This window comes from Coregonus lavaretus, assembly GCF_964263955.1.
Source record: "Coregonus lavaretus genome assembly, chromosome: 14".
NCBI lineage: Eukaryota > Metazoa > Chordata > Actinopteri > Salmoniformes > Salmonidae > Coregonus > Coregonus lavaretus.
This window is the reverse complement of record NC_140001.1, coordinates 21,755,348-21,781,379: the sequence shown is the minus strand read 5'-3', so window position 1 is coordinate 21,781,379 and position 26,032 is coordinate 21,755,348. Positions and strand designations below refer to the sequence as shown.

Genomic DNA, 26,032 nt, shown 5'->3' with positions numbered 1-26,032 from the left:
AACACTTTGGCCTGAATGCCAAGCGTTACGTCTGGAGGAAACCGGGCACCATCCCTATGGTGAAGCATAGTGGTGGCAGCATCATGCTGTGGGGATGTTTTTCAGCAGCAGGGACTGGGAGGCTAGTCAGGATCGAGGGAAAGATGAACGGAGCAAAGTACAGAGAGATCCTTGAGGAAAACCTGCACCAGAGAGCTCAGAACCTCAGACTGGAGCAAAGGTTCACCTTCCAACAGGACAACGACCCTAAGCACACAGCGAAGACAATGCAGGAGTGGCTTCGGGACAAGTCTCTGATGCAGGAGTGGCTTCGGGACAAGTCTAGGTCCAAAAGACTTCTCAACAGCTTCTACCCCCAAGCCATAAGACTCCTGAACAGCTAATCATGGCTACCCGGACTATTTGCACTGCCCCCCCACCCCATCCTTTTTACGCTGCTGCTACTCTGTTAATTATTTATGCATAGTCACTTTAACTCTACCCACATGTACATATTACCTCAACTACCTCAACTAGCCGGTGCCCCCGCACATTGACTCTGCAACGGTACCCCCCTGTATATATAGCCTCCCTACTGTCACTTTATTTTACTTCTGCTCTTTCTTCTCTCAACACTTTTTTTTTTTGTTGTTTTATTTTTACTTTTTTTGTAAAAAATAAATGCACTGTTGGTTAAGGGCTGTAAGTAAGCATTTCACTGTGATGTCTGCACCTGTTGTATTCGGCGCATGTGACCAATAAAATTTGATTTGATTTGATTTGAATGTCCTTGAGTGGCCCAGCCAGAGCCTGGCCTTTAACCTTATCGAACATCTCTGGAGAGACCTGAAAATAGCTGTGTAGCGATGCTCCCCATCCATCCTGACAGAGCTTGAGAGGATCTGCAGAGAAGAATGGGAGAAACTCCCCAAATACAGGTGTGCCAAGCTGGTAGCGTCATACCCAAGAAGACTTGCGGCTGTAATCGGTGCCAAAGGTGCTTCAACAAAGTATTGAGTAAAAAGTCTGAATACTTATGTAAATGTAATATTTCAGTTCAAATTTGCAAAAATGTCTAACCTGTTTTTTGTTTTGTCATTAAGAGGTATTGTGTGTAGATTGATGAGGAAAAAACCCAATTGAAACCATTTTAGAATAAGGCTGTAACGTAACAAACTGTGGAAAAAGTAAAGGGGTCTGAATACTTTCCGAATGCACTGTATAGGTGGGAGCTACCGAATGTCATTTTTGGTGAGCTTGGACATTTACAAGCTAATGTGAACGAGAGACATTGTGGAAATTAACAGTACTGGCTCTGGAGCAGCAGGTGTACACACTGTGTCTGTGTAGAGTCTGGAGTCGCTAGGGCAACGGGCCCGCCTGCTCTGCTTGGAGAAGATGGGGGAGCAGACAGGCCGAGAAATCAAAAGATGGCAGTGGCAGCTGTACAGATAACTCATCCAAAGGGCTTTGACTTCTCAAACAAGGCATAATTCCAACACAATTTGATGCCCCGTCACCTTATTAATTCAGCCACTTACTTAGATAACTATCAAGTAAAACTTAGGGGTTGCGTTAATGCTGTTTTCTTCGTTTTTCAAGCAGGAAAAAATTATAAAACGCGTAAGAAATATTTTGCTGCGTTTTGTGAACGCAGATCTAAAAATGCTTCTTATTGTAATTTCAGCTCGGCATCAGACAAATTTTGTGCTTCAGTTGCACTTCTCCACTCAGATGAGAATTCACGAACGGGCATTCTGTCAGCAGGCAGCGCTCTGACTGATGTGTAACTACGTTTCTCCTGTACTTTTCTCGGTGTAGCCAGCCTACTTTTCTCCGGTAAAGTGCAAGATTAACTTTAAGAAAAACATCTATGATACAACAGAAATATGATGGCCATTATTTAACCTACTTGTGTGGCTGCTAGCCAAATAGCATTGCACTTCTGTTGCCTATTTTCTACCTAATGTGTTGCACTAATGTACTTTCTGTGAAGGAAAACTATAGTTGCACATCCCTGATCACTCAATTGAAGCAAAAAAACACAGACTTTTAATATAAAGCGTGACCCCTGTCAATACACAGCTGGACTCACTTACTACCGCATTGTCCAGTTGTGCTATTTGTTAAACTGTTCTGGGGAACTACGTAAGCTTCATAATGTCAAATAATGTGACAAGTTAAAATGAAGAACGCAATCTGCTTTATTTTCTAACATATTGCACAAGTTGACTACAGGTAGCTACAAATATTAAAATGTATAGAAAATCTCCAAATAAATAGTTTCGACGGTACTGAAAATCCAACGCGTGGCTTTTTCGAAATACCCTGGTCTATGGTATACCGCCCAAGCCTAATACATTGTATAATTTAATAAAGCACAGGCCTTGCAAGTTTGCTTTCAAGCAGCCTCTGAGGGCCAGAGAGGACAAATAGAGCACAGCTTCATGACAGGCATGTTTTTCAGCTTTACGACAGGCATGTTTTTCAGCTTTACAGCAAAGAAAAATACCTGTCTCTAGCTCAAACGGTTAAAGAAAAAATACCCATATTACCGGAGCTACCCTTTTTTCTTCCTCTGCGATTTTGCGTAGATTTGATATAATTTCACAAACTATGTTTTAAAGTAATCCCAGGTCTCTAATTATTGGTTTGATAAACAACGTTGTTCAGTCGTTACCTAACTAAGAACCTGCCAACTTTACATTTTTGTCATTTAGCAGACGCTCTTATCCAGAGCGACTTACAGTTAGTGAGTGCATACATTATTTTAATATATATTTTTTTCATACTGGCCCCCCGTGGGAATCGAACCCACAACCCTGGCATTGCAAACGCCATGCTCTACCAACTGAGCTACATCCCTGCCGGCCATTCCCTCCCCTACCCTGGACGACGCTGGGCCAATTGTGCGCCGCCCTATGGGTCTCCCGGTCACGGCCGGCTACGACAGAGCCTGGATTCGAACCAGGATCTCTAGTGACACAGCTAGCACTGCAATGCAGTGCCTTAGACCACTGCGCCACTCGGGAGATAAGATAACTTGACAGTAGGGCAAATTTCTTCAGAAAGTATTCATACCCCTTGACTTATTCCACATTTTGTTGTGTTACAGCCTGAATAAAAAATGGATTAAATAGATTTATTTTCTCACCCATCTACACACAATATTCCATAATGACAAAGTGGAATTATTAAGACATTTTTGCAAATGTATTGAATATGCAATACAAAAATCTAATTTAGACAAGTATTCACACCCATGAGTCAATACTTTGTAGAAGCACCTTTGCCAGTGATTACAGCTGTGAGTCTTTCTGGGTAAGTCTCTCTAAGAGCTTTCTACACCTGGATTGTAAAACATTTGCCCATTTATTATTTTCAAAATTCTTCAAGCTCTGTCAAATTGGTTGTTGATCATTGCTAGACAATTTTCAGGTCTTACCATAGATTTTCAAGTAGATTACAGTCAAAACTGTAACTCAGCCACTCAGGAGCATTCACTGCCTTCTTGGGAAGCAACTCCAGTTTAGATTTGGCATTGTGTTTTAGGTTATTGTCCTTCTGAAAGGTGAATTCATCTCCCAGTGTCTGGTGGAAAGCAGACTGAAACAGGTTTTCCTCTAGGATTTTGCCTGTGCTTAGCTCCATTCAGTTTATTTTTTTATCCTGAAACACTCCCCAGTCCTTAACGATTACAAACCCCCATAACATGATGCAGGCACCACTATGCTTGAAAATATGGAGAGTGGTACTCAGGAATGTGTTGTATTGGATTTGCCTCAAACATAACACTTTGTATTCAGGATATAAAGTGAATTGCTTTGCCACATTTTTTGCAGTATTACTTTAGGGCCTTGTTGCAAACAGGATGCATGATTAGGAATGTTTTTATTCTGTACATGCTTCCTTCTTTTCACTCTGTCAATTAGGTTAGTATTGTGGAGTAACTACAATGTTGTTGATCCATCCTCAGTTTACTCCTATCACAGCCATTAAACTCTGTAACTGTTTTAAAGTCACCATTGGCCTCATGGTGAAATCCCTGAGCGGTTTCCTTCCTCTCTGGCAACTGAGTTAGGAAGGACACCTGTATCTTTGTAGTGACTGGTTGTATTGATACACCATCCAAAGTGTATTTAAAAACTTCACCACGCTCAAAGGGATATTCAGTGTCTTTTTTTACCGTTCTACTAATAGGTGCCCTTCTTTGCGAGGCATTGGAAAACCTTGCTGGTCTTTGTGGTTGAGTCTGTGTTTGAAATTCACTGTTCGACTAAGGGACCTTACAGATAATTGTATGTGTGGAGTACAGAGATGAAGTAGTCATCCAAAAATCATGTTAAACACTATTATTGCACACAGAGCGAGTCCATGCAACTTATTATGCGACTTGTTAAGCAAATGTTTACTCCTGAACATATTTAGGCTCGCCATACAAAGGGTTTGAATACATATTGACTGAAGACATTTTAGCTTTTAATTTTTTATTAATTTGTTTAAAAAATTGAATAACATAATTCCACTTTGACATGATGGGGTATTGTGTGTAGGCCAGTGACAAAATATCAATTGAATCAATTTTAAACCCAGGCTGTAACACAACAAAATGTGGAAAAAGTCAAGGGGTATGAATACTTTCTGAAGGCACTGTAGGCCTAATGTAAGCCTAAACTATATAAAACATCAATCTCTTTCTGGTACTCCTTACATTTTACATTTTAGTCATTTAGGAGACGCATACATTTTTTTCTTTTCATCCATAAATTTTGTTTGGTGCCTAACGTTTTTAAGTTGGGAGCAGTGTTTGTATGTGTTTGTGGGAGAGGGAGTGGTGTGTGTGTGTGTGTGTGTGTGTGTGTTTATGAGAGAGAGGGAGACAGAATGCGAGTCTGTGTGGGTCTGTTTACTGAAGAGTAAAGAAGGTTTCATGCAGTGTTTTTCCCTTGCTGCCACAATGACATGCAGATCATTATGCATGTATGTTCCATCCTCTCATTTCTCCAAATCACAGGTAGGCCTTTGCAAATATGAGCAAGTCAGCCATTCTATGCAGTATTCTATTATACAGTGTGAAGTTAAATTTGATGTGTTGTTTTGAGTAGAAGTGTGAATATCACTGACAGGTTGTTTTTGGAGCACATGCGCATAACATTTAGAAAACGGGAACAAGTGTCGGGGTGAACAGGACGGTAGGCCACTTAATTTTTTCCCTGTGGTATCACGATACTACTCGATATCGTGATATGATACATGGCCTGGTATAATATAATTAGTAAAATATTGGTATCGTGACGCCACTAATATAGCCAGTCTCATAAAAAGATGCTGTTGTTCACGTTCATTCTAAAATGTAACAAAAAGATGTCACAAACATGTTGTTGAAATGTTTGTTTCCAGTATTGATATTAGGAGGGGAAGAATTTGGGTTAACATTACTACCTATAATCCAGTAGAATGTCCAAGAGTATTTTTTATTTAACCTTTATTTAACTAGGCAAATCAATTAAGAACACATTCATATTTACAATGACGGCCTACTAAGAGGCAAAAGGCATCCTGCGGGGAAGGGGGATTAAAAATAAAAATGTATTCAAGCTCTGCAGATGTGATCATAAGAGAATTATAAATACTTGGGTCTTTGAGAATGGGACTTTGCAGATGTTGCTTGTAATGCTTCAAGTATCTGATTAGATATTGATCTATGTGTTATGCCAGTTAGAGTGAGTGAGGCACCAGGAGACTGCTGTGTTCTCCCTTCTGCATGGCCCATTGGTGTGAGACTGCAGTGTGCCTGTCTATTCTCATGGCATCTCAGTGTGTGCATAAAGCCCCTCTGTTCCTCACTAGCAGACCCACGCTCAGGGTTTCATAACGCTGCGTGACTGTGAAATCAAATGAAACTGTGTGGCAGATAGTGAGACAGGAATGAAGGCCAGATAGTGCTCCTCATTAGGAGAATCTCAATTGCATACTCCTCACGTCCTCGCTTCCGCAAAACCCATTTGGAGGAGACGGCCAGAGTGCAGGGACCTCTGGCTTTCTGTAGACTTGGGCGGAGTACCGTATATACTGTATACTGGAGTATTTGGAAAAAGTCACAGAGTGGTTTTTCAATACCATCAATACCGTTGAAACTATTTATTTGAAGTTTTGAATATTTGTAGCTACTTTTTAAGTGAATACCTGCAGTCAACTTGTGCAATACGTTAGTAGATCAAGAATATTGCGTTCTTCATTTCATCTGTCACATTATGTAGCTTATGGTAGTCCCCAGTCACGTGGTGTTTGTTTACAAGCACACAACGACATGAGACCGGAGCCTTGTGAGTCACTCACTGTCGTGCAGCATGCGCCAGGTGATGTAATTACAGTATGAAATTCACAACTAAATGTTTTCCGGCTAGATATCTTATATCAATTAAGTTAACTGTCTAAAGTGTGCTAAATGCTCTGCAGTTGTGCATTTGGTTTTCTAAGCTAAGTGGTTAAGCTTCTTCCAAAATAAAGCATTCGCTTGGTAACAGCAGAGAATCCCCTCCTGGATCAAGAGCCTTGCTGGCTAATATTCGTTTTGTGCGTGCATCAAACATTGAGTAGTGTTTTTGAGTTACTTATATACTTGTATAGTTTAGGTCTGAAACTGTACAAAATGTTCAATGCGCTAGTTAGCATTTAGTTAGCTTTGTCTATGAGGATTCATTAGTACTTGTTAGCATTTTGTTAGCATTCTGGTAAGTAATGTTTTTTTTTAGCTTTGAATATTTGTACTTTTTAAATAAATACCTGCAGTCAACTTGTGCACTAGGTAATAGATAAACCAGATCGCGTTGATCATTTCGCCCATTAGATCATTTTTCATTATGAAGCGGTTTGAGCCGGTCACGTGTGTTTGTTTACAAAGAAGGACAACTAGCAAAATGGGAGCTTTTGTGAGGTGCATCGCTCCTCAAATCCAATCAAATGTTATTGGCCACATGCGCCGAATACAACGTGCAGACATTACAGTGAAATGCTTACTTACAGCCCTTAACCAACAGTGCATTTATTTTTTAATGAAAAAGTAAAATAAAACAACAACAAAAAAGTGTTGAGAAAAAAAGAGCCTGAAGTAAAATAAAATAACAGTAAGGAGGCTATATATACAGGGGGGTACCGGTGCAGAGTCAATGTGCGGGGGCACCAGCTAGTTGAGGTAGTTGAAGTAATATGTACATGTGGGTAGAGTTAAAGTGACTATGCATAAATAATTTAACAGAGTAGCAGCAGCATAAAAAGGTGGGGTGGGGGTGGGGGGGGGGCCGTGCAAATAGTCCGGGTAGCCATGATTAGCTGTTCAGGAGTCTTATGGCTTGGGGGTAGAAGCTGTTGAGAAGTCTTTTGGACCTAGACTTGGCACTCCGGTACCGCTTGCCGTGCGGTAGCAGAGAGAACAGTCTATGACTAGGGTGGCTGGAGTCTGACAATTTTGAGGGCCTTCCTCTGACACCGCCTGGTATAGAGGTCCTGGATGGCAGGAAGCTTGGCCCCAGTGATGTACTGGGCCGTACGCACTACCCTCTGTAGTGCCTTGCGGTCGGAGGCCGAGCTGTTGCCATACCAGGTGGTGATGCCACCAGTCAGGATGCTCTCGATGGTGCAGCTGTACAATTTTTTGAGGATCTGAGGACCCATGCCAAATCTTTTCAGTCTCCTGAGGGGGAATAGGCTTTGTCGTTCCCTCTTCACGACTGTCTTGGTGTGTTTGGACCATGGTAGTTCGTTGGTGATGTGGACACCAAGGAACTTGAAGCTCTCAACCTGTTCCACTACAGCCCCGTCGATGAGAATGGGGGCGTGCTCAGTCCTCTTTTTTATTTTCTGTATTTCCTGTAGTCCACAATCATCTCTTTTGTCTTGGTCACGTTGAGGGAGAGGTTGTTACCCTGCTAAATGGCATATTATTATTATTATTATTATTATTATTATTATTATTATTATTATCCTGGCACCACACGGCCAGGTCTCTGACCTCCTCCCGATAGGCTGTCTCATCGTTGTCGGTGATCAGGCCTACCACTGTTGTGTCGTCAGCAAACTTAATGTTGGTGTTGGAGTCGTGCCTGGCCATGCAGTCATGGGTGAACAGGGAGTACAGGAGGGGACTGAGCACGCACCCCTGAGTGGCCCCCGTGTTGAGGATCAGTGTGGCAGTTGTGTTGTTACCTACCCTTACCACCTGGGGGCGGCCCGTCAGGAAGTCCAGGATCCAGTTGCAGAGGGAGGTGTTTAGTCCCAGGATCCTTAGCTTCGTGATGAGCTTTGAGGGCACTATGGTGTTGAATGCTGAGCTGTAGTCAATGAATAGCATTCTCACGTAGGTGTTCCTCTTGTCCAGGTGGGAAAGGGCAGTGTGGAGTACAATAGAGATTGCATCATCTGTGTATCTGTTGGGGCGGTATGCAAATTGGAGTGGGTCTAGGGTTTCTGGGATAATGGTGTTGATGTGAGCCATGACCAGCCTTTCAAAGCACTTCATGGCTACAGACGTCAGTGCTACGGGTTGGTAGTCATTTAGGCAGGTTATCTTAGTGTCCTTGGGCACGGGGACTATGGTGGTCTGCTAGAAACATGTTGGTATTACAGACTCAGTCAGGGACATGTTGAAAATGTCAGTGAAGACACTTGCCAGTTGGTCAGCACATGCTCGGAGTACACGTCCTGGTAATCCGTCTGGCCCTGCGGCCTTGTGAACGTTGACCTGCTTAAAAGTCTTACTCACATTGGAGAGCGTGATCATATAGTCATCCGGAACAGCTGATGCTCTCATGCATGCTTCAGTGTTGCTTGCCTCGAAGCGAGCATAGAAGTGGTTTAGCTCGTCTGGAAGTATTGTGTCACTGGGCAGCTCACGGCTGTGCTTCCCTTTTGTAGTCTGTAATAGTTTTCAAGCCCTGCCACATCCGACGAGCGTCAGAGCCGGTGTAGTACGATTCAATCTTAGTCCTGTTTTGACTCTTTGCCTGTTTGATGGTTCGTCGGAGGGCATAGCGGGATTTCTTATAAGCGTCCGGGTTAGAGTCCCGCTCCTTGAAAGCGGCAGCTCTACCCTTTAGCTCAGTGCGGATGTTGCCTGTAATCCATGGCTTCTGGTTGGGGTATGTACGTACGGTCACTGTGGAGACGACATCATCGATGCACTTATTGATGAAGCCAGTGACTGATGTGGTGTACTCCTCAATGCTATCTGAAGAAACCCGGAACATGTTCCAGTCTGTGCTAGCAAAACAGTCCTGTAGCTTAGCATCTGTGTCATTTGACCACTTTTTTATTAACCGAGTCACTGTTGCTTCCTGCTTTAGTTTTTGCTTATAAGCAGGAATCAGGAGGATAGCGTTATGGTCAGATTTGCCAAATGGAGGGCGAGGGAGAGCTTTGTATGCGTCTCTGTGTGTGGAGTAAAGGTGGTCTAGAGTTTTTTTCCCTCTGGTTGCACATTTAACATGCTGGTAGAAATTAGGTAGAACGGATTTAAGTTTCCCTGCATTAAAGTCCCCGGCCACTAGGAGCGCTGCCTCTGGATGAGCGTTTTCCTGTTCACTTATGGCCTTATACAGCTCATTCAGTGCAATCTTAATGCCAGCATTGGTTTGTGGTGGTAAATAGACAGCTATGAAAAATATAGATGAAAACTCTCTTGGTAAATAGTGTGGTCTACAGCTTATCATAAGATACTCTACCTCAGGCGAGCAAAACCTTGAGACTTCCTTAGTATTTGATTTTGTGCACCAGCTGTTGTTTACAAATATACACAGACCGCCACCCCTTGTCTTACCGGAGTCAGCCGTTCTATCCTGCCGATGTAGCATATAGCCCGCTAGCTGTATGTTGTCCATGACGTCATTCAGCCACGACTCGGTGAAACATAAGATATTACAGTTTTTAATGTCCCGTTAGTAGGATAACCGTAATCTTAGGTCATCCAATTTATTCTCAAATGATTGAACATTGGCTAATAGGATTGTTGGAAGAGGCAGTTTACTCGCTCGCCGTCGGATCCTTACAAGGCACCCCGACCTACGTCCACGATATCTCCGTCTCTTTCTCATACAAATGACAGGGATTTGGGCCTTGTTGGGTGTCTGTAGGATATCCTTTGCGTCCGACTTGTTGAAGAAAACATCTTCGTCCAATACGAGGTTATAAGAGACGATGGCAGAAACATTATGTACAGAATAAATTACAAATAACGCGGAAAAGCACACATACAGTGGGGAAAAAAGTATTTAGTCAGCCACCAATTGTGCAAGTTCTCCCACTTAAAAAGATGAGAGAGGCCTGTAATTTTCATCATAGGTACACGTCAACTATGACAGACAAATTGAGATTTTTTTCCCCAGAAAATCACATTGTAGGATTTTTAATGAATTTATTTGCAAATTATGGTGGAAAATAAGTATTTGGTCACCTACTATGGCCAAGACCAAAGAGCTGTCAAAGGACACCAGAAACAAAATTGTAGACCTGCACCAGGCTGGGAAGACTGAATCTGCAATAGGTAAGCAGTGAAAAAAAAAAAGTAAGCAACTTGGTTTGAAGAAATCAACTGTGGGAGCAATTATTAGGAAATGGAAGACATACAAGACCACTGATAATCTCCCTCGATCTGGGGCTCCACGCAAGATCTCACCCCGTGGGGTCAAAATGATCACAAGAACGGTGAGCAAAAATCCCAGAACCACACGGGGGGACCTAGTGAATGACCTGCAGAGAGCTGGGACCAAAGTAACAAAGCCTACCATCAGTAACACACTACGCCGCCAGGGACTCAAATCTTGTAGTGCCAGATGTGTCCCCCTGCTTAAGCCAGTACATGTCCAGGCCCGTCTGAAGTTTGCTAGAGTTCATTTGGATGATCCAGAAGAGGATTGGGAGAATGTCATATGGTCAGATGAAACCAAAATATAACTTTTTGGTAGAAACTCAACTCGTCGTGTTTGGAGGACAAAGAATGCTGAGTTGCATCCAAAGAACACCATACCTATTGTGAAGCATGGGGGTGGAAACATCATGCTTTGGGGCTGTTTTTCTGCAAAGGGACCAGGACGAATGATATCGTGAGATTTTGAGTGAAAACCTCCTTCCATCCTCTGCGGAAGCATAGTTCCCGCTCAGCCCAGTCAAAACTGTTCGCTGCTCTGGCACCCCAATGGTGGAACAAGCTCCCTCACGACGCCAGGACAGCAGAGTCACTCACCACCTTCCGGAGACATTTGAAACCCCACCTCTTTAAGGAATACCTGGGATAGGATAAAGTAAACCCCCCCCCCAAAAAAAAAAAAAAAAACATATTGTAAAGTGGTTATCCCACTGGCTATAAGGTGAATGCACCAATTTGTAAGTCGCTCTGGATAAGAGCGTCTGCTAAATGACGTAAATGTAAATGAAACGTGGCTGGGTCTTTCAGCATGACAATGATCCCAAACACACCGCCCGGGCAACGAAGGAGTGGCTTCGTAAGAAGCATTTCAAGGTCCTGGAGTGGCCTAGCCAGTCTCCAGATCTCAACCCCATAGAAAATCTTTGGAGGGAGTTGAAAGTCTGTGTTGCCCAGCGACAGCCCCAAAACATCACTGCTCTAGAGGAGATCTGCATGGAGGAATGGGCCAAAATACCAGCAACATTGTGTGAAAACCTTGTGAAGACTTACAGAAAACATTTGACCTATGTCATTGCCAACAAAGGGTATATAACAAAGTATTGAGAAACTTTTGTTATTGACCAAATACTTATTTTCCACCATAATTTGCAAATAAATTCATTAAAAATCCTACAATGTGATTTTCAGGATTTCTTTTTCTTATTTTGTCTGTCATAGTTGACGTGTACCTATGATGAAAATTACAGGCCTCTCTCATCTTTTTAAGTGGGAGAACTTGCGCAATTGGTGGCTGACTAAATACTTTTTTTCCCCACTGTAATAGTACAATTGGTTAGAGGGCTGTAAAACGGCAGCCATCTTCTCCGGCGCCATTCTGCAGCGCAATTTAAGTGAGGTCATCAAGTTACACTACTATTGTTTGCTAGCTATATATCTTAGAACTATTAAGTTAACAATCTCAAATAAATTCTCTCCAGCTGGGTTTTGCTAACTTGCTGATGGTAGCTAGGTGGCTAACGTTAGCTTGCAAGATCAAGCTTCTTTGTAACAGCGGAAGAGACACTCCCCTCCTGGATTAAAATCCCTGCTGCCAGTGGTGTAAAATACTTAAGTAAAAATACTTTAACCACTTAAGTCGTTTTTTTGGGGTATCTGTGCTTTACTTTACTATTAATATTTTTGACAACTTTAACTTTTACTCCACTACATTTGTGTGGTCCTCTGTAGCTCAGCTGGTAGAGCACGGCGCTTGTAACGCCAAGGTAGTGGGTTCGATCCCCGGGACCACCCATACACAAAAATGTATGCACGCATGACTGTAAGTCGCTTTGGATAAAAGCGTCTGCTAAATGGCATATTATTATTATTATTACATAAAAAAAAAAAAAAGATGTCCTTTTTACTCCATACATTTTACCTGACACCCTTGAATGCTTATTAGCAGGACAGGAAAATGGTTCAATTCACGCACTTATCAAGAGAACATCCCTGGTCATCCCTAATGTCTCCGGCGGACTAACTAAACACAAATGCTTCGTTTGTAAATTATGTCTGGGTTTTGGAGTGTGCCCCTGGCTAAAAAACAATACAATTGTGCAGTCTGGTTTGCTTAATATAAGGAATTTGAAAGTATTTATACTTTTGATACTTAAGTATATTTAAAAGCAAATACTTTTAGACTTTTACTCAAGTAGTATTTCACTGGGTGACTTTCAAGTTTGCTTGAGTCAATTTCTTTCAAGGTATCTTTACTTTTACTCAATTATGACAATTGGCTACTTTTTAACCCGCTGCCTGCTGCCTAATATTTGTTTTGTGCGTGCTGCAAACTGCGTTTTGAGATACTTGCATAACTTTATGAGCTGGGTTGTCTGTTCTAGTAGTAAATGTTTGCATGTGCTTGTTTAGCATTTACCTAGCATCTGCAATGAGAATTCCTTAGTACTCCTTAGCGTTCTGGTAAGTGAAGTTTTTGGGGCTTTTTTTACGCTTTCGATCCTTGTGTGCACTACCGGTAATACCGTATATCCCGGGATGGCACATGCATGGTATGGAAATCTGGATACCGCCCAACCCTATCGTTCTCATCCAATGGGTTTTGATAAGGAGGCGGGGAGAGAGGATGCGAGCAGTATCCAATGATGATTTTCCCAATGTGTCGTAAACTGTGAAAGTCAGGGAGAAAGCAGCATGGGCAGAATGAGAAGCCATGGATAAGGAGGCTGGTACATTGGTTGTTTTGACCCGTCCCTCATAGACATACTGTGCCCTGTGCTTTATGGTTTTGAAACTTTATGAACAGATTTTTTTAATCAGCTAACTGAAGATTACCTCCGATATAGCCTACTGTATGTTATTCAATTGTCTGTGTAGCATTTCTTTAATAAAGTAAGATGAAACTGAAATGAAGAACTGATATAGCCTAGGCATAGCAGGTTAGTGCAGGGTTTCATGATGACTTGACTACTGGGAAGTGATATTGTACTGTTTTCAGTTCTACAGCTGCAACTCTTTAGGCCTAGTAGTATCTATGCGAGAGAGAGAGCTCTGGTTTGGGTGGTTGCTCGAAGCCAAGGCACTGTAGCATCACATCATGTTAGACCATAGTGCTGGCAGCCATACGCACCGTCCCTCCATGTGTAGACTGCCGAGCAGTGGTGACACATGAGCTACCAGGGTCTTCATTCCTCAGAGGCCCAGGGAAATGGCAAGGGTCCTAATGCCTCTTTTGGCAAGAGTCACAGGTCACAGGTAATGAGTATCCTACTCCCAGTCCCTGTTACTATCAAAATACAGGGTTTTGTGAATGTCGTGCTTATGTGAATGTCTGATGAATCTAAAAGTGATCTTCCTCTTTCAGTTTTGTTTCACTCTATTCACTCTATTCTGCCATCTTTTATAACCACCCACCCACGTATTTGAGACATTTAGGTTATTGATAAGGATTGTTTCAAATTAACCACTAGTTCGCTTAAATCCAATGTCCTCCCTGCTCTGTAAAATCAAACAAAATCCTTGACTGCAGGGTAGAGCTGGGACGATACACCGAAAATTATCGACACCGACCATACCGATCACTTATTGCAGGCATTTTGCTGATATTGTTCATTACGATAAGTAGCCTATAGTAGAGAAATGCTAATTTTGAAATGAAATAAGTTTGCTAATAGGGGTAATTGTTAATAGGGCAATTGATGGCTACAACCGTCAAACTAGTAGTCGTAGTTTACAGGACAATAAAAAACTACTGAGGAAGGGGTCATAATTTCAATCACTGAATTAAATATTAATTATATATATGAACTGAATATGGTTGTCTACAACTTCCAATTTAATTAACTAAACATGGCCGTTAATAACACAAAGCTACAACAACAACTACGCTGAAGTTATAGGCTATTTATAAAATTTGTTTGCCAGCTCTGGTAGGCTACACTCACGCATTCACTCACTCACTCACTCACTCACTCAGCAACAGCCTGCCTCTGCCTGATAGTCAGCAGCAGGTCACAGTGAAATAGTTAAAAAAAATTTTTTTTAGATAATTGCCATGGCGGCCGCGGTGCAACTTAGAAGTAGCTCAAAAACCTGCAACCCGCGACCAATACATTTTCACCCACGACATCGTTTTCAAAGTAGCCCAAGTTCGGGAAAACCGCAGACATGGCAACCCTGGTTAGCGCATCAATTCAGGCAATTTACTGCAATATGGATTTTTGTCCATGTCGCCCAGCTCTGCTCCAGGGGATTTGGTACTGTAAATCTCTGCTTTATAGGCTATATGCTGCTGTGTTCTATAGCAATCTATTTTCTCTCATTAATGTGTATTGTAATAGGTATGAAAACAGTAAGAGGATTACACCTCTCTCTTCCCACTCCTCTTTTATTTTAATTTAATCACAGTGAAGGATAGGAGATCTTGTCCATGAGCTTTTACAAAGTGATTGTGGGGGAGAAGCCTACTCAAACAGCACAGAGCACTCGTCGTATCCCTCCATTTTGAATCCATCTCTCAATCACACTAAAAGTGCACTCGCTGCCGTTTGGTGAAATGTCATTGGCGTTAACTTAATTGGTGTCGGAACATCCATACTTAACATAGTGTATTATTTAGGGTGCATGGATATCCCTGTTAAACCCTGGGCATTAGGTTATCAACTAGCTGCTTGACTTAGCCTAGCTTTTCATAGACATAACTCCTCCAGTGCGAGGGACAGAAGGCCATTCAGTGTGAAGGCAGGCAGGGCCAGGGAGCCAAGTATCCGGCCAAGCAGGTGCAAGATCTGAGTCCCCTCCACCAGGAACAGTGGAAATGCTAGCAGCTGCTGGAGAGAGGTGCTGACCCTCTTATATACAGGATGCACTGACACATTTGTCTCGAACTGGTCCAAAAGAGCTGGTGGCCAAATAGCATTTAACCGTTCTCAATCTACATACTGCTAGAATGATTATTATTGTTCTGCAGAAAGCTGATAACTGTGCCTAAGACTACCAAAACCCTGATAGGACTTATGACTTCAAACTGGCTTGATTTGGGTTGGTCAACTGTCCTGACTTGTAAGTGACAAGTGTCTCATCATGCTGTTCTCTTCTCCCTACAGGTCGCTGTCTGCTGGACCAAACCCATGATGTACCACGCCTGCTCTGCAGCCCCACCCACATCCTGTCTGTAGAGGAAGCGGCCGCACCAGCATGTCCTCCCACCACCAATCCTTGCCTCAGGGCCGGAGGGCTGTGGACACCCGCCACCTGCCAAACCCTGCCAGTCTACCACTCCAGCTGGCACGGGCACACACGGTAAGAGCCCTGGGAAACCCTGGACCAAACTAGCTGGAGACAGGAACACTGGTACTTCACATGAAAAGCTCAGTTCATAATGATCTACATGTAGATGTTACCCCGGTGCCCTTAGATTAGCTGTGTTTTAGTCAACAGAGAATTATCCTGCACTGAACAACTACACTGTTGAGGGTACACTGTTGTGCACACAGAGGACATGCCGCCCTAGAACCTGCTCCCTTATTAGATGTTTGAGTTGAAAGTTCATGTTTTCATGGTGGAATCATGTTAAAGATTTCTCCATTATGCCCTCATTTCTTCCCTCATTTCTTAATCGCCATGACTGTTGTTTGAAAGGATCAGAGGGACACGTGTCTTGTCTTCCCAGAAGAGGCCCCTAGGTAGTACGTAGGTTCATCTCGTGGCTTGTTGTCCCGTGTTGGTGTGAGCTTCTCCCTCTATTCTAAGGAGAGAATCCAAGGGTTACCCCCCAGGATCCCCACAGCTGACCCTGCTTGTTAATCCCCCCCACTCCCACTTGTCATCACGTTGAGGAGGAGATGAGGGCAGATGGACAGTCCACAACCCACAGTTAGTCCCCTCAGCCTCAGCTCAGTGAGAGAGGCACAGGTGTAGAGGAATGGCCACTCTCTCACATATGTGTGAGGGAAATGGAGAGGATTATAATGTAATGACCAAGAAGGAAGAGGTAGATGAAGAGAGAGAAAATGAGGGAATGGGTGAATAAACATTAGAGACACGCTATCATAAACTTGTCTTGTCTCAGATTGGAAGAGTTCTGGTATGCTCCAGTGCTCTCCTCATGCGTTGTTGTGTTGTGTGTGTGTTTCAGGATGTGGGACTGGTGGACTACCACCCTCACTCTCGGGACTACAGCTCACACCTGGCTCAGCCCCACCGCCGCCGGCCCTCTCTGCTGTCCGAGTTCCAGCCAGGGAATGAGAGGTACGTAGCTAACTACTACTGTACTAGACATGATAACACACACCATCTGCTCTCCCTCAGGACCCCCTGGTTTCTTTGATCTCTCTTTTCTAGAAGCCTAAATCACTTTTTAAACCTTTGACGCGTCCGATCACATATTTGTGATCATTGTTGAGTGGTCCCTGCAGCTTACCATCGCAGTTATCTGATTGGAACAGTAGCAACAGAACATATGATGCAACAAACACGTCTAAACAGCATTGTTGTCAGAAAAGCATCTAAACAATGTTTTGAACTGATGGGAAATAAAGATCTTCACACCTTTATTCCTCAATTTGATATTTTATTGTAAAAGATAAATGCGAACTTCATCATCCAAGCATCACAAGGAACACATCCACAGCCAAACTCATTCCATAAACCAGTCTAAATAACCGGTTATGCTGACAAAAACTAAACATAAGTTAGTGACCTAACATCTAGACTTGGTGAGCACAAGGGAGACATGTAATATTGTTTAGAAAAGAGATGTGTGTCAGCTAAGCTAACAGCAGCTAAATTCTTTATGACGGCAACCATATTTGTTTATGTTTGACAATCAGAAACTCCCTAATCCCAGAATGCTGTTCACTATAAGACGCAAATAAACAAAGTCAAATCCAAAGATGGCTGCGCCCATTGCCCGAAAATATTAACTTAGTTTGGCCACTTTTCAGCATATTACAAATCTTCGATGTACTTGTTACAGTGTACACAAGATCCGGAGCACATTACTTTTACAAGTCGTTTACAGTTTTTGACAAATCACAAAGCAAATAATATTATCACCTCACAGATCATCACCCCAAATACAAGCGCGAAAGCTAAACAGGGTTGCCAGATTTGGATAAAAATCCATTTTAGTCCATGGAGGGTAGAAATGGGGGAAGGTATCATGAGGGGATATGATGCAGGAAATACGGTGTATTCGGAAAGTATTGACACCTTCACTTTTTCCACATTTTGTTACGTTACAGCCTTATTCTAAAATAGATTAAATCGTTTTTTTCCTTATCAATCTACACACAATACCCCATAATGGCAAAGCAAAAACTGGTTTTTAGAAATGTATTAAAAATAAAGTACCTTGTTGAAGCACTTTGACAGTGATTTACAGCCACACCGATTGAATTTACCACAGGTGGACTCCAATCAAGTTGTAGAAACATCTCAAGGATGGTCAGTGGAAACAGGATGCACCTAAGCTCAATTTGGAGTCTCTTTATTAAAAATTAAAAACAGATACTTTATTTACATAAGTATTCAGACCCTTTGCTATGAGTCTCGAAGTTGAGCTCCGGTGCATCCTGTTTCCATTGATCATCCCACTTGGAGTTTGCCAAATGGCACCTAAAGGACTCTGACCATGAGAAACAAGATTCTCTGGTCTGATGAAACCAAGATTGAACTCTTTGTCCTGAATGCCAAGCGTCATGTCTGGAGGAAACCTGAACCATCCCTATGGTGAAGCATGGTGGTGGCAGCATCATGCTGTGGGGATGTTTTTCAGCAGCAGGGACTGGGAGACTAGTCAGGATCGAGGGAAAGATGAATGGACAGAGAGATCCTTGATGAAAACCTGCTCCAGAGCGTTAAGGACCTCAGACTGGGGTGAAGGTTCACCTTCCAACAGGACAAAGACTCTACGCACATAGCCAAGACAACGCAGTGGCTTCGGGACAAGTCTCTGAATGTCCTTGAGTGGCCCAGCCAGAGCCCGGACTTAAACCTGAACTAACATCTCTGGAGACACCTGAAAATAGCTGTGCAGCGACGCTCCCCATCCAACCTGGCAGAGCTTGAGAGGATCTGCAGAGAAGAATGGGAGAAACTCTCCAAATACATGTGTGCCAAGCTTGTAGCATCATACCCAAGACTCTAGGCTGTAATCGTTACCAAAGGTGCTTCAACAAAGTACTGAGTAAAGCATCTGAATACTAATGTAAATGTGATATTTCCGTTTATTTATTTATTTTATTTGCATAAATGTCTATAAACCTGTTTTTGCTTTGTCATTATGGGGTATTGTATGTAGATTGATGAGGGAAAAAAAGATGTAATCCATTTTAGAATAAGGCTGTAAAGTAACAAAATGTGGGAAAAGTAAAGGGGTCTGAATACTTTCTGAATGCTGTGTGTGTATGTATGTGTGTGTGTATATACAGTGGGGGAAAAAAGTATTTAGTCAGCCACCAATTGTGCAAGTTCTCCCACTTAAAAAAATGAGAGAGGCCTGTAATTTTCATCATAGGTACACGTCAACTATGAAAGACAAATTGAGGAAAAAAAATCCAGAAAATCACATTGTAGGATTTTTTATGAATTTATTTGCAAATTATGGTGGAAAATAAGTATTTGGTCACCTACAAACAAGCAAGATTTCTGGCTCTCACAGACCTGTAACTTCTTCTTTAAGAGGCTCCTCTGTCCTCCACTCGTTACCTGTATTAATGGCACCTGTTTGAACTTGTTATCAGTATAAAATACACCTGTCCACAACCTCAAACAGTCACACTCCAAACTCCACTATGGCCAAGACCAAAGAGCTGTCAAAGGACACCAGAAACTAAATTGTAGACCTGCACCAGGCTGGGAAGACTGAATCTGAAATAGGTAAGCAGCTTGGTTTGAAGAAATCAACTGTGGGAGCAATTATTAGGAAATGGAAGACATACAAGACCACTGATAATCTCCCTCGATCTGGGGCTCCACGCAAGATCTCACCCTGTGGGGTCAAAATGATCACAAGAACGGTGAGCAAAAATCCCAGAACAACACGGGGGGACCTAGTGAATGACCTGCAGAGAGCTGGGACCAAAGTAACAAAGCCTACCATCAGTAACACACTATGCCGCCAGGGACTCAAATCCTGCAGTGCAAGACGTGTCCCCCTGCTTAAGCCAGTACATGTCCAGGCCCGTCTGAAGTTTGCTAGAGTGCATTTGGATGATCCAGAAGAGGATTGGGAGAATGTCATATGGTCAGATGAAACCAAAATAGAACTTTTTGGTAAAAACTCAACTCTTCGTGTTTGGAGGACAAAGAATGCTGAGTTGCATCCAAAGAACACCATACCTACTGTGAAGCATGGGGGTGGAAACATCATGCTTTGGGGCTGTTTTTCTGCAAAGGGACCAGGACGACTGATCCGTGTAAAGGAAAGAATGAATGGGGCCATGTATCGTGAGATTTTGAGTGAAAACCTCCTTCCATCAGCAAGGGCATTGAAGATGAAACGTGGCTGGGTCTTTCAGCATGACAATGATCCCAAACACACTGCCCGGGCAACGAAGGAGTGGCTTCGTAAGAAGCATTTCAAGGTCCTGGAGTGGCCTAGCCAGTCTCCAGATCTCAACCCCATAGAAAATCTTTGGAGGGAGTTGAAAGTCTGTGTTGCCCAGCGACAGCCCCAAAACATCACTGCTCTAGAGGAGATCTGCATGGAGGAATGGGCCAAAATACCAGCAACAGTGTGTGAAAACCTTGTGAAGACTTACAGAAAACGTTTGACCTGTGTCATTGCCAACAAAGGGTATATAACAAAGTATTGAGAAACTTTTGTTATTGACCAAATACTTATTTTCCACCATAATTTGCAAATAAATTCATTAAAAATCCTACAATGTGATTTTCTGGATTTTTTTTTCTCATTTTGTCTGTCATAGTTGACGTGTACCTATGATGAAAATTACAGGCCTCTCTCATCTTTTTAAGTGGGAGAACTTGCACAATTGGTGGCTGACTAAATACTTTTTTCCCCCACTGTATGTGTGTGTGTGTGTGTATATATACAGTGGGGAAAAAAAGTATTTAGTCAGCCACCAATTGTGCAAGTTCTCCCACTTAAAAAGATGAGAGAGGCCTGTAATTTTCATCATAGGTACACGTCAACTATGACAGACAAAATTAGAAAAAAAAATCCAGAAAATCACATTGTAGGATTTTTAATGAATTTATTGGCATATGATGGGGGAAAATAAGTATTTGGTCAATAACAAAAGTTTCTCAATACTTTGTTATATACCCTTTGTTGGCAATGACACAGGTCAAACGTTTTCTGTACGTCTTCACAAGGTTTTCACACACTGTTGCTGGTATTTTGGCCCATTCCTCCATGCAGATCTCCTCTAGAGCAGTGATGTTTTGGGGCTGTCGCTGGGCAACACAGACTTTCAACTCCCTCCAAATATTTTCTATGGGGTTGAGATCTGGAGACTGGCTAGGCCACTCCAGGACCTTGAAATGCTTCTTACGAAGCCACTCCTTCGTTGCCCGGGCGGTGTGTTTGGGATCATTGTCATGCTGAAAGACCCAGCCACGTTTCATCTTCAATGCCCTTGCTGATGGAAGGAGGGTTTCACTCAAAATCTCACGATACATGGCCCCATTCATTCTTTCCTTTACACGGATCAGTCGTCCTGGTCCCTTTGCAGAAAAACAGCCCCAAAGCATGATGTTTCCAACCCCATGCTTCACAGTAGGTATGGTGTTCTTTGGATGCAACTCAGCATTCTTTGTCCTCTAAACATGACGAGTTGAGTTTTTACCAAAAAGTTATATTTTGGTTTCATCTGACCATATGACATTCTCCCAATCCTCTTCTGGATCATCCAAATGCACTTCAGACGGGCCTGGACATGTACTGGCTTAAGCAGGGGGACACGTCTCGCACTGCAGGATTTGAGTCCCTGGCGGCGTAGTGTGTTACTGATGGTTGGCTTTGTTACTTTGGTCCCAGCTCTCAGCAGGTCATTCACTAGGTCCCCCCGTGTGGTTCTGGGATTTTTGCTCACCGTTCTTGTGATCATTTTGACCCCACGGGGTGAGATCTTGCATGGAGCCCCAGATCGAGGGAGATTATCAGTGGTCTTGTATGTCTTCCATTTCCTAATAATTGCTCCCACAGTTGATTTCTTCAAACCAAGCTGCTTACCTGTTGCAGATTCAGTCTTCCCAGCCTGGTGCAGGTCTACAATTTTGTTTTTGGTGTCCTTTGACAGCTCTTTGGTCTTGGCCATTGTGAAGTTTGGAGTGTGACTGTTTGAGGTTGTGGACAGGTGTCTTTTATACTGATAACAAGTTCAAACAGGTGCCATTAATACAGGTAACGAGTGGAGGACAGAGGAGCCTCTTAAAGAAGAAGTTACAGGTCTGTGAGAGCCAGAAATCTTGCTTGTTTGTAGGTGACCAAATACTTATTTTCCACCATAATTTGCAAATAAATTCATTAAAAATCCTACAATGGGATTTTCTGGATATTTTTTTCTCAATTTGTCTGTCATAGTTGACGTGTACCTATGATGAAAATTACAGGCCTCTCTCATCTTTTTAAGTGGGAGAACTTGCACAATTGGTGGCTGACTAAATACTTTTTTGCCCCACTGTATACAGTGGGGAGAACAAGTATTTGATACACTGCCGATTTTGCAGGTTTTCCTACTTACAAAGCATGTAGAAGTCTGTACGTTTTATCATAGGTACACTTCAACTGTGTGAGACGGAATCTAAAACAAAAATCCAGAAAATCACATTGTATGATTTTTAAGTAATTATTTTGCATTTTATTGCATGACATAAGTATTTGATCACCTACCAACCAGTAAGAATTCCGGCTCTCACAGACATGTTAGTTTTTCATTAAGAAGCCCTCCTGTTCTCCACTCATTACCTGTATTAACTGCACCTGTTTGAACTCGTTACCTGTATAAATGACACCTGTCCACACACTCAATCAAACAGACTCCAACCTCTCCACAATGGCCAAGAAGAGAGAGCTGTGTAAGGACAACAGGGATAAAATTGTAGACCTGCACAAGGCTGGAATGGGCTACAGGACAATAGGCAAGCAGCTTGGTGAGAAGGCAACAACTGTTGGCGCAATTATTAGAAAATGGAAGAAGTTCAAGATGACGGTCAATCACCCTCAGTCTGGGGCTCCATGCAAGATCTCACCTCGTGGGGCATCAATGATCATGAGGAAGGTGAGGGATCAGCCCAGAACTACACGGCAGGACCTGGTCAATGACCTGAAGAGAGCTGGGACCACAGTCTCAAAGAAAACCATTAGTAACACACTACGCCGTCATGGATTAAAATCCTGCAGCGCACGCAAGGTCCCCCTGCTCAAGCCAGCGCATGTCCAGGCCGTCTGAAGTTTGCCAATGACCGTCTGGATGATCGAGAGGAGGAATGGGAGAAGGTAATGTGGTCTGATGAGACAAAAATAGAGCTTTTTGGTCTAAACTCCACTCGCCGTGTTTGGAGGAAGAAGAAGGATGAGTACAACCCCAAGAACACCATCCCAACGTGAAGCATGGAGGTGGAAACATTATTCTTTGGGGATGCTTTTCTGCAAAGGGGACAGGACGACTGCACCGTATTGAGGGGAGGATGGATGGGGCCATGTATCGCAAGATCTTGGCCAACAACAACCTTCCCTCAGTAAGAGCATTGAAGATGGGTCGTGGCTGGGTCTTCCAGCATGACAACGACCCGAAACACACAGCCAGGGCAACTAAGGAGTGGCTCCGTAAGAAGCATCTCAAGGTCCTGGAGTGGCCTAGCCAGTCTCCAGACCTGAACCCAATAGAAAATCTTTGGAGGGAGCTGAAAGTCCGTATTGCCCAGCGACAGCCCCGAAACCTGAAGGATCTGGAGAAGGTCTGTATGGAGGAGTGGGCCAAAATCCCTACTGCAGTGTGTGCAAACTTGTTCAAGACTTACAGGAAACGTATGATCTCTGTAATTGCAAACAAATGTTTCTGTACCAAATATGAAGTTCTGCTTTTCTGATGTATCAAATACTTATGTCATGCAATAAAATGCAAATTAATTACTTATAAATCATACAATGTGATTTTCTGGATTTTTGTTTTAGATTCCGTCTCTCACAGTTGAAGTGTACCTATGATAAAAATTACAGACCTCTACATGCTTTGTAAGTAGGAAAACCTGCAAAATCGGCAGTGTAGCAAATACTTGTTCTCCCCACTGTATATATATATATATATATATATATATATATTAGTCATGCTTTTTCTGAGGATGAGTCTTGATGAGTAGTTATGAATTATTTATATGCATTCCATGAATTTTGCATGGCACACAGAGGGTAGGCCTTGAGCATGGAGTCAATTTTCTACATCAGTTGATTGAAGTAGCCGATATTCCTGCATATGTTACATGTGAAAAAAAGTACAAGACGAAACTAAAGTGTGAAGTGTATCTTCAACAAACACTTTTCTCATGAGGTCAGCTGCAACTGGATACTAGTCACATGGCTGTCAAAGCAGTGCTGTGCATCAGCGGCTCTCCGGGAGGTCTTCATATTAATTTGAATTAGTTCACTGTCTGTCCTCTCCTCTCTAGAAATCCCCCTGCACATATTTCTTTGCAGTTGAAATGGAGACTCTGTCTCCGGAAGTCACGTGCGTTAGGCAACATTACCCTCAGGAATGTTACGGAGACACATTGGCCGACACCAGATGGTCGATGTGTAATGTGTAGCAGTGTGTGGCTAACCATTTGTGTGTGGCTGGCTGTGTCTTGTCTTCCAGTATCAGTCAGATAGGATTACGGGCTCTCTGAGACTTTGTTTTTGAAAAACCTGCTTAGGCAGCATTGCCCAGGGAGCACTGTGTCCTTCCTTAACCACTGTAATTCTCTGTCCTGTCCTTTTTCTGTGTACAGTAGAGGACTCCACTAGTTCTGTCAACACAAATGAACACCACACTGTTCTCTCCCTCTTCCCAAGAGGATGTTGATTAGCAGCCACTCCTGAAAAGTAAAACCATGATGGAATAACAGCCTAGTCTCTGTGTACATGTGCTTCTTTCAGGGGGCATGGATGAGCTGTGTGATTTTAGCTAGCCTAGTACCTAATGTGTTGTTCAATGTATCAAATATGGCAGGACTTCACCATATCAAGCTTTATCTTGGCCAGGTCGCAGTTGTAAATGAGAACTTGTTCTCAACTGGCTTACCTGGTTAAATAAAGGTAAAAAAAATAGCTATTATTAGAGATTAGGTTTCTTGTTTTCATCAGTGATTAGCCGCAGGTTGACCTGAGATGCCACTCTGAGACTCTGCAGTCTCACACAAACCAATTCTGAATACTGTGAATCTTTCCTTGGCAAAGCATCAGTCTCTGTCCCTCTGGGATGCCAGGTTCTTACTTCAGAAGCATAGTTCTAGGCACTCTGTCTCCATATTTGGTGTCTGATCATCCTCCTCATTGAGACAGGTCATTCATATTAGAATGATAACCTAATGAAGTTCTAACTGAAAAGTTAGAGGCATAGCCTAGTATTGTCTCTGGCCTCTACACCTGCAATTATAACTCACACTTTCATTACCCAGACTGAACAGAATATTGTATCTTAGTTGTTGTAGGATGTAGCCTATCACTGTAGTTATGCTCTCAATTTTTTTTTCTTGCTGACAAACTAAATAGCAGGTCACTAAACCACATAGTTATGTATAGTAATCGTAGGCTATATCTACTGCATGATGGTAATTTCATTTCCTAAGTAGAGCAGCATTCTCTCTGTCAGTGTGCTTTTCATACACTCAGTCTTTCACTCTACAGTCTGACACTTACTACAGTTGAAGTCAGAAGCTTACAGTGCTATGAAAAAGTATTTGCCCCCTTTCTAATTTTCTCTACTTTTGCATATTTGTGATACTGAATGTTATCAGATCTTCAACCAAAACCTAATATTAGATAAAGGGAAAATAAGTGAACAAATAACACAACAATTACATATTTATTTCATAAACAAAGTTATGCAACACCCAATTCCCCTGTGTGAAAAAGTAATTGCCCCCTTACACTCAATAACTGGTTGTGCCACCTTTAGCTGCAATGACTCCAACCAAATGCTTCCTGTAGTTGTTGATCAGTCTCTCACGTCGCTGTGGAGGAATTTTGGCCCATTCTTCCATGCAGAACTGCTTTTACTCAGTGACGTGTGGATTTTCAAGCATGAACTGCTCGTTTCAAGTCCTGCCACAACATCTCAATTGGGATTAGGTCTGGACTTTGACTAGGCCATTCCAAAACCTCCAATTTGTTGCTTTTTAGCAATTTTCATGTAGACTTGATTGTGTGTTTTGGATCATTGTCTTGCTGCATGACCCAGCTTCGCTTCA

The 26,032-nt window shown here is 42.6% G+C and overlaps 1 protein-coding gene across 1 annotated transcript in view; it reads left to right on the top strand.

The window, feature by feature from the left end:
• LOC311141887 (nuclear receptor corepressor 2-like) overlaps positions 1-26,032 on the top strand; it is a 183,323-nt gene that overhangs the window by 49,043 nt on the left and 108,248 nt on the right. Inside the window, exons 2-3 of the mRNA XM_084177385.1 lie at positions 15,721-15,916; positions 16,752-16,864. Coding sequence (XP_084033511.1) covers positions 15,812-15,916; positions 16,752-16,864 — 218 coding nt within the window. The 5' untranslated portion in view covers positions 15,721-15,811. The remainder of the gene's footprint in view (positions 1-15,720; positions 15,917-16,751; positions 16,865-26,032) is intronic.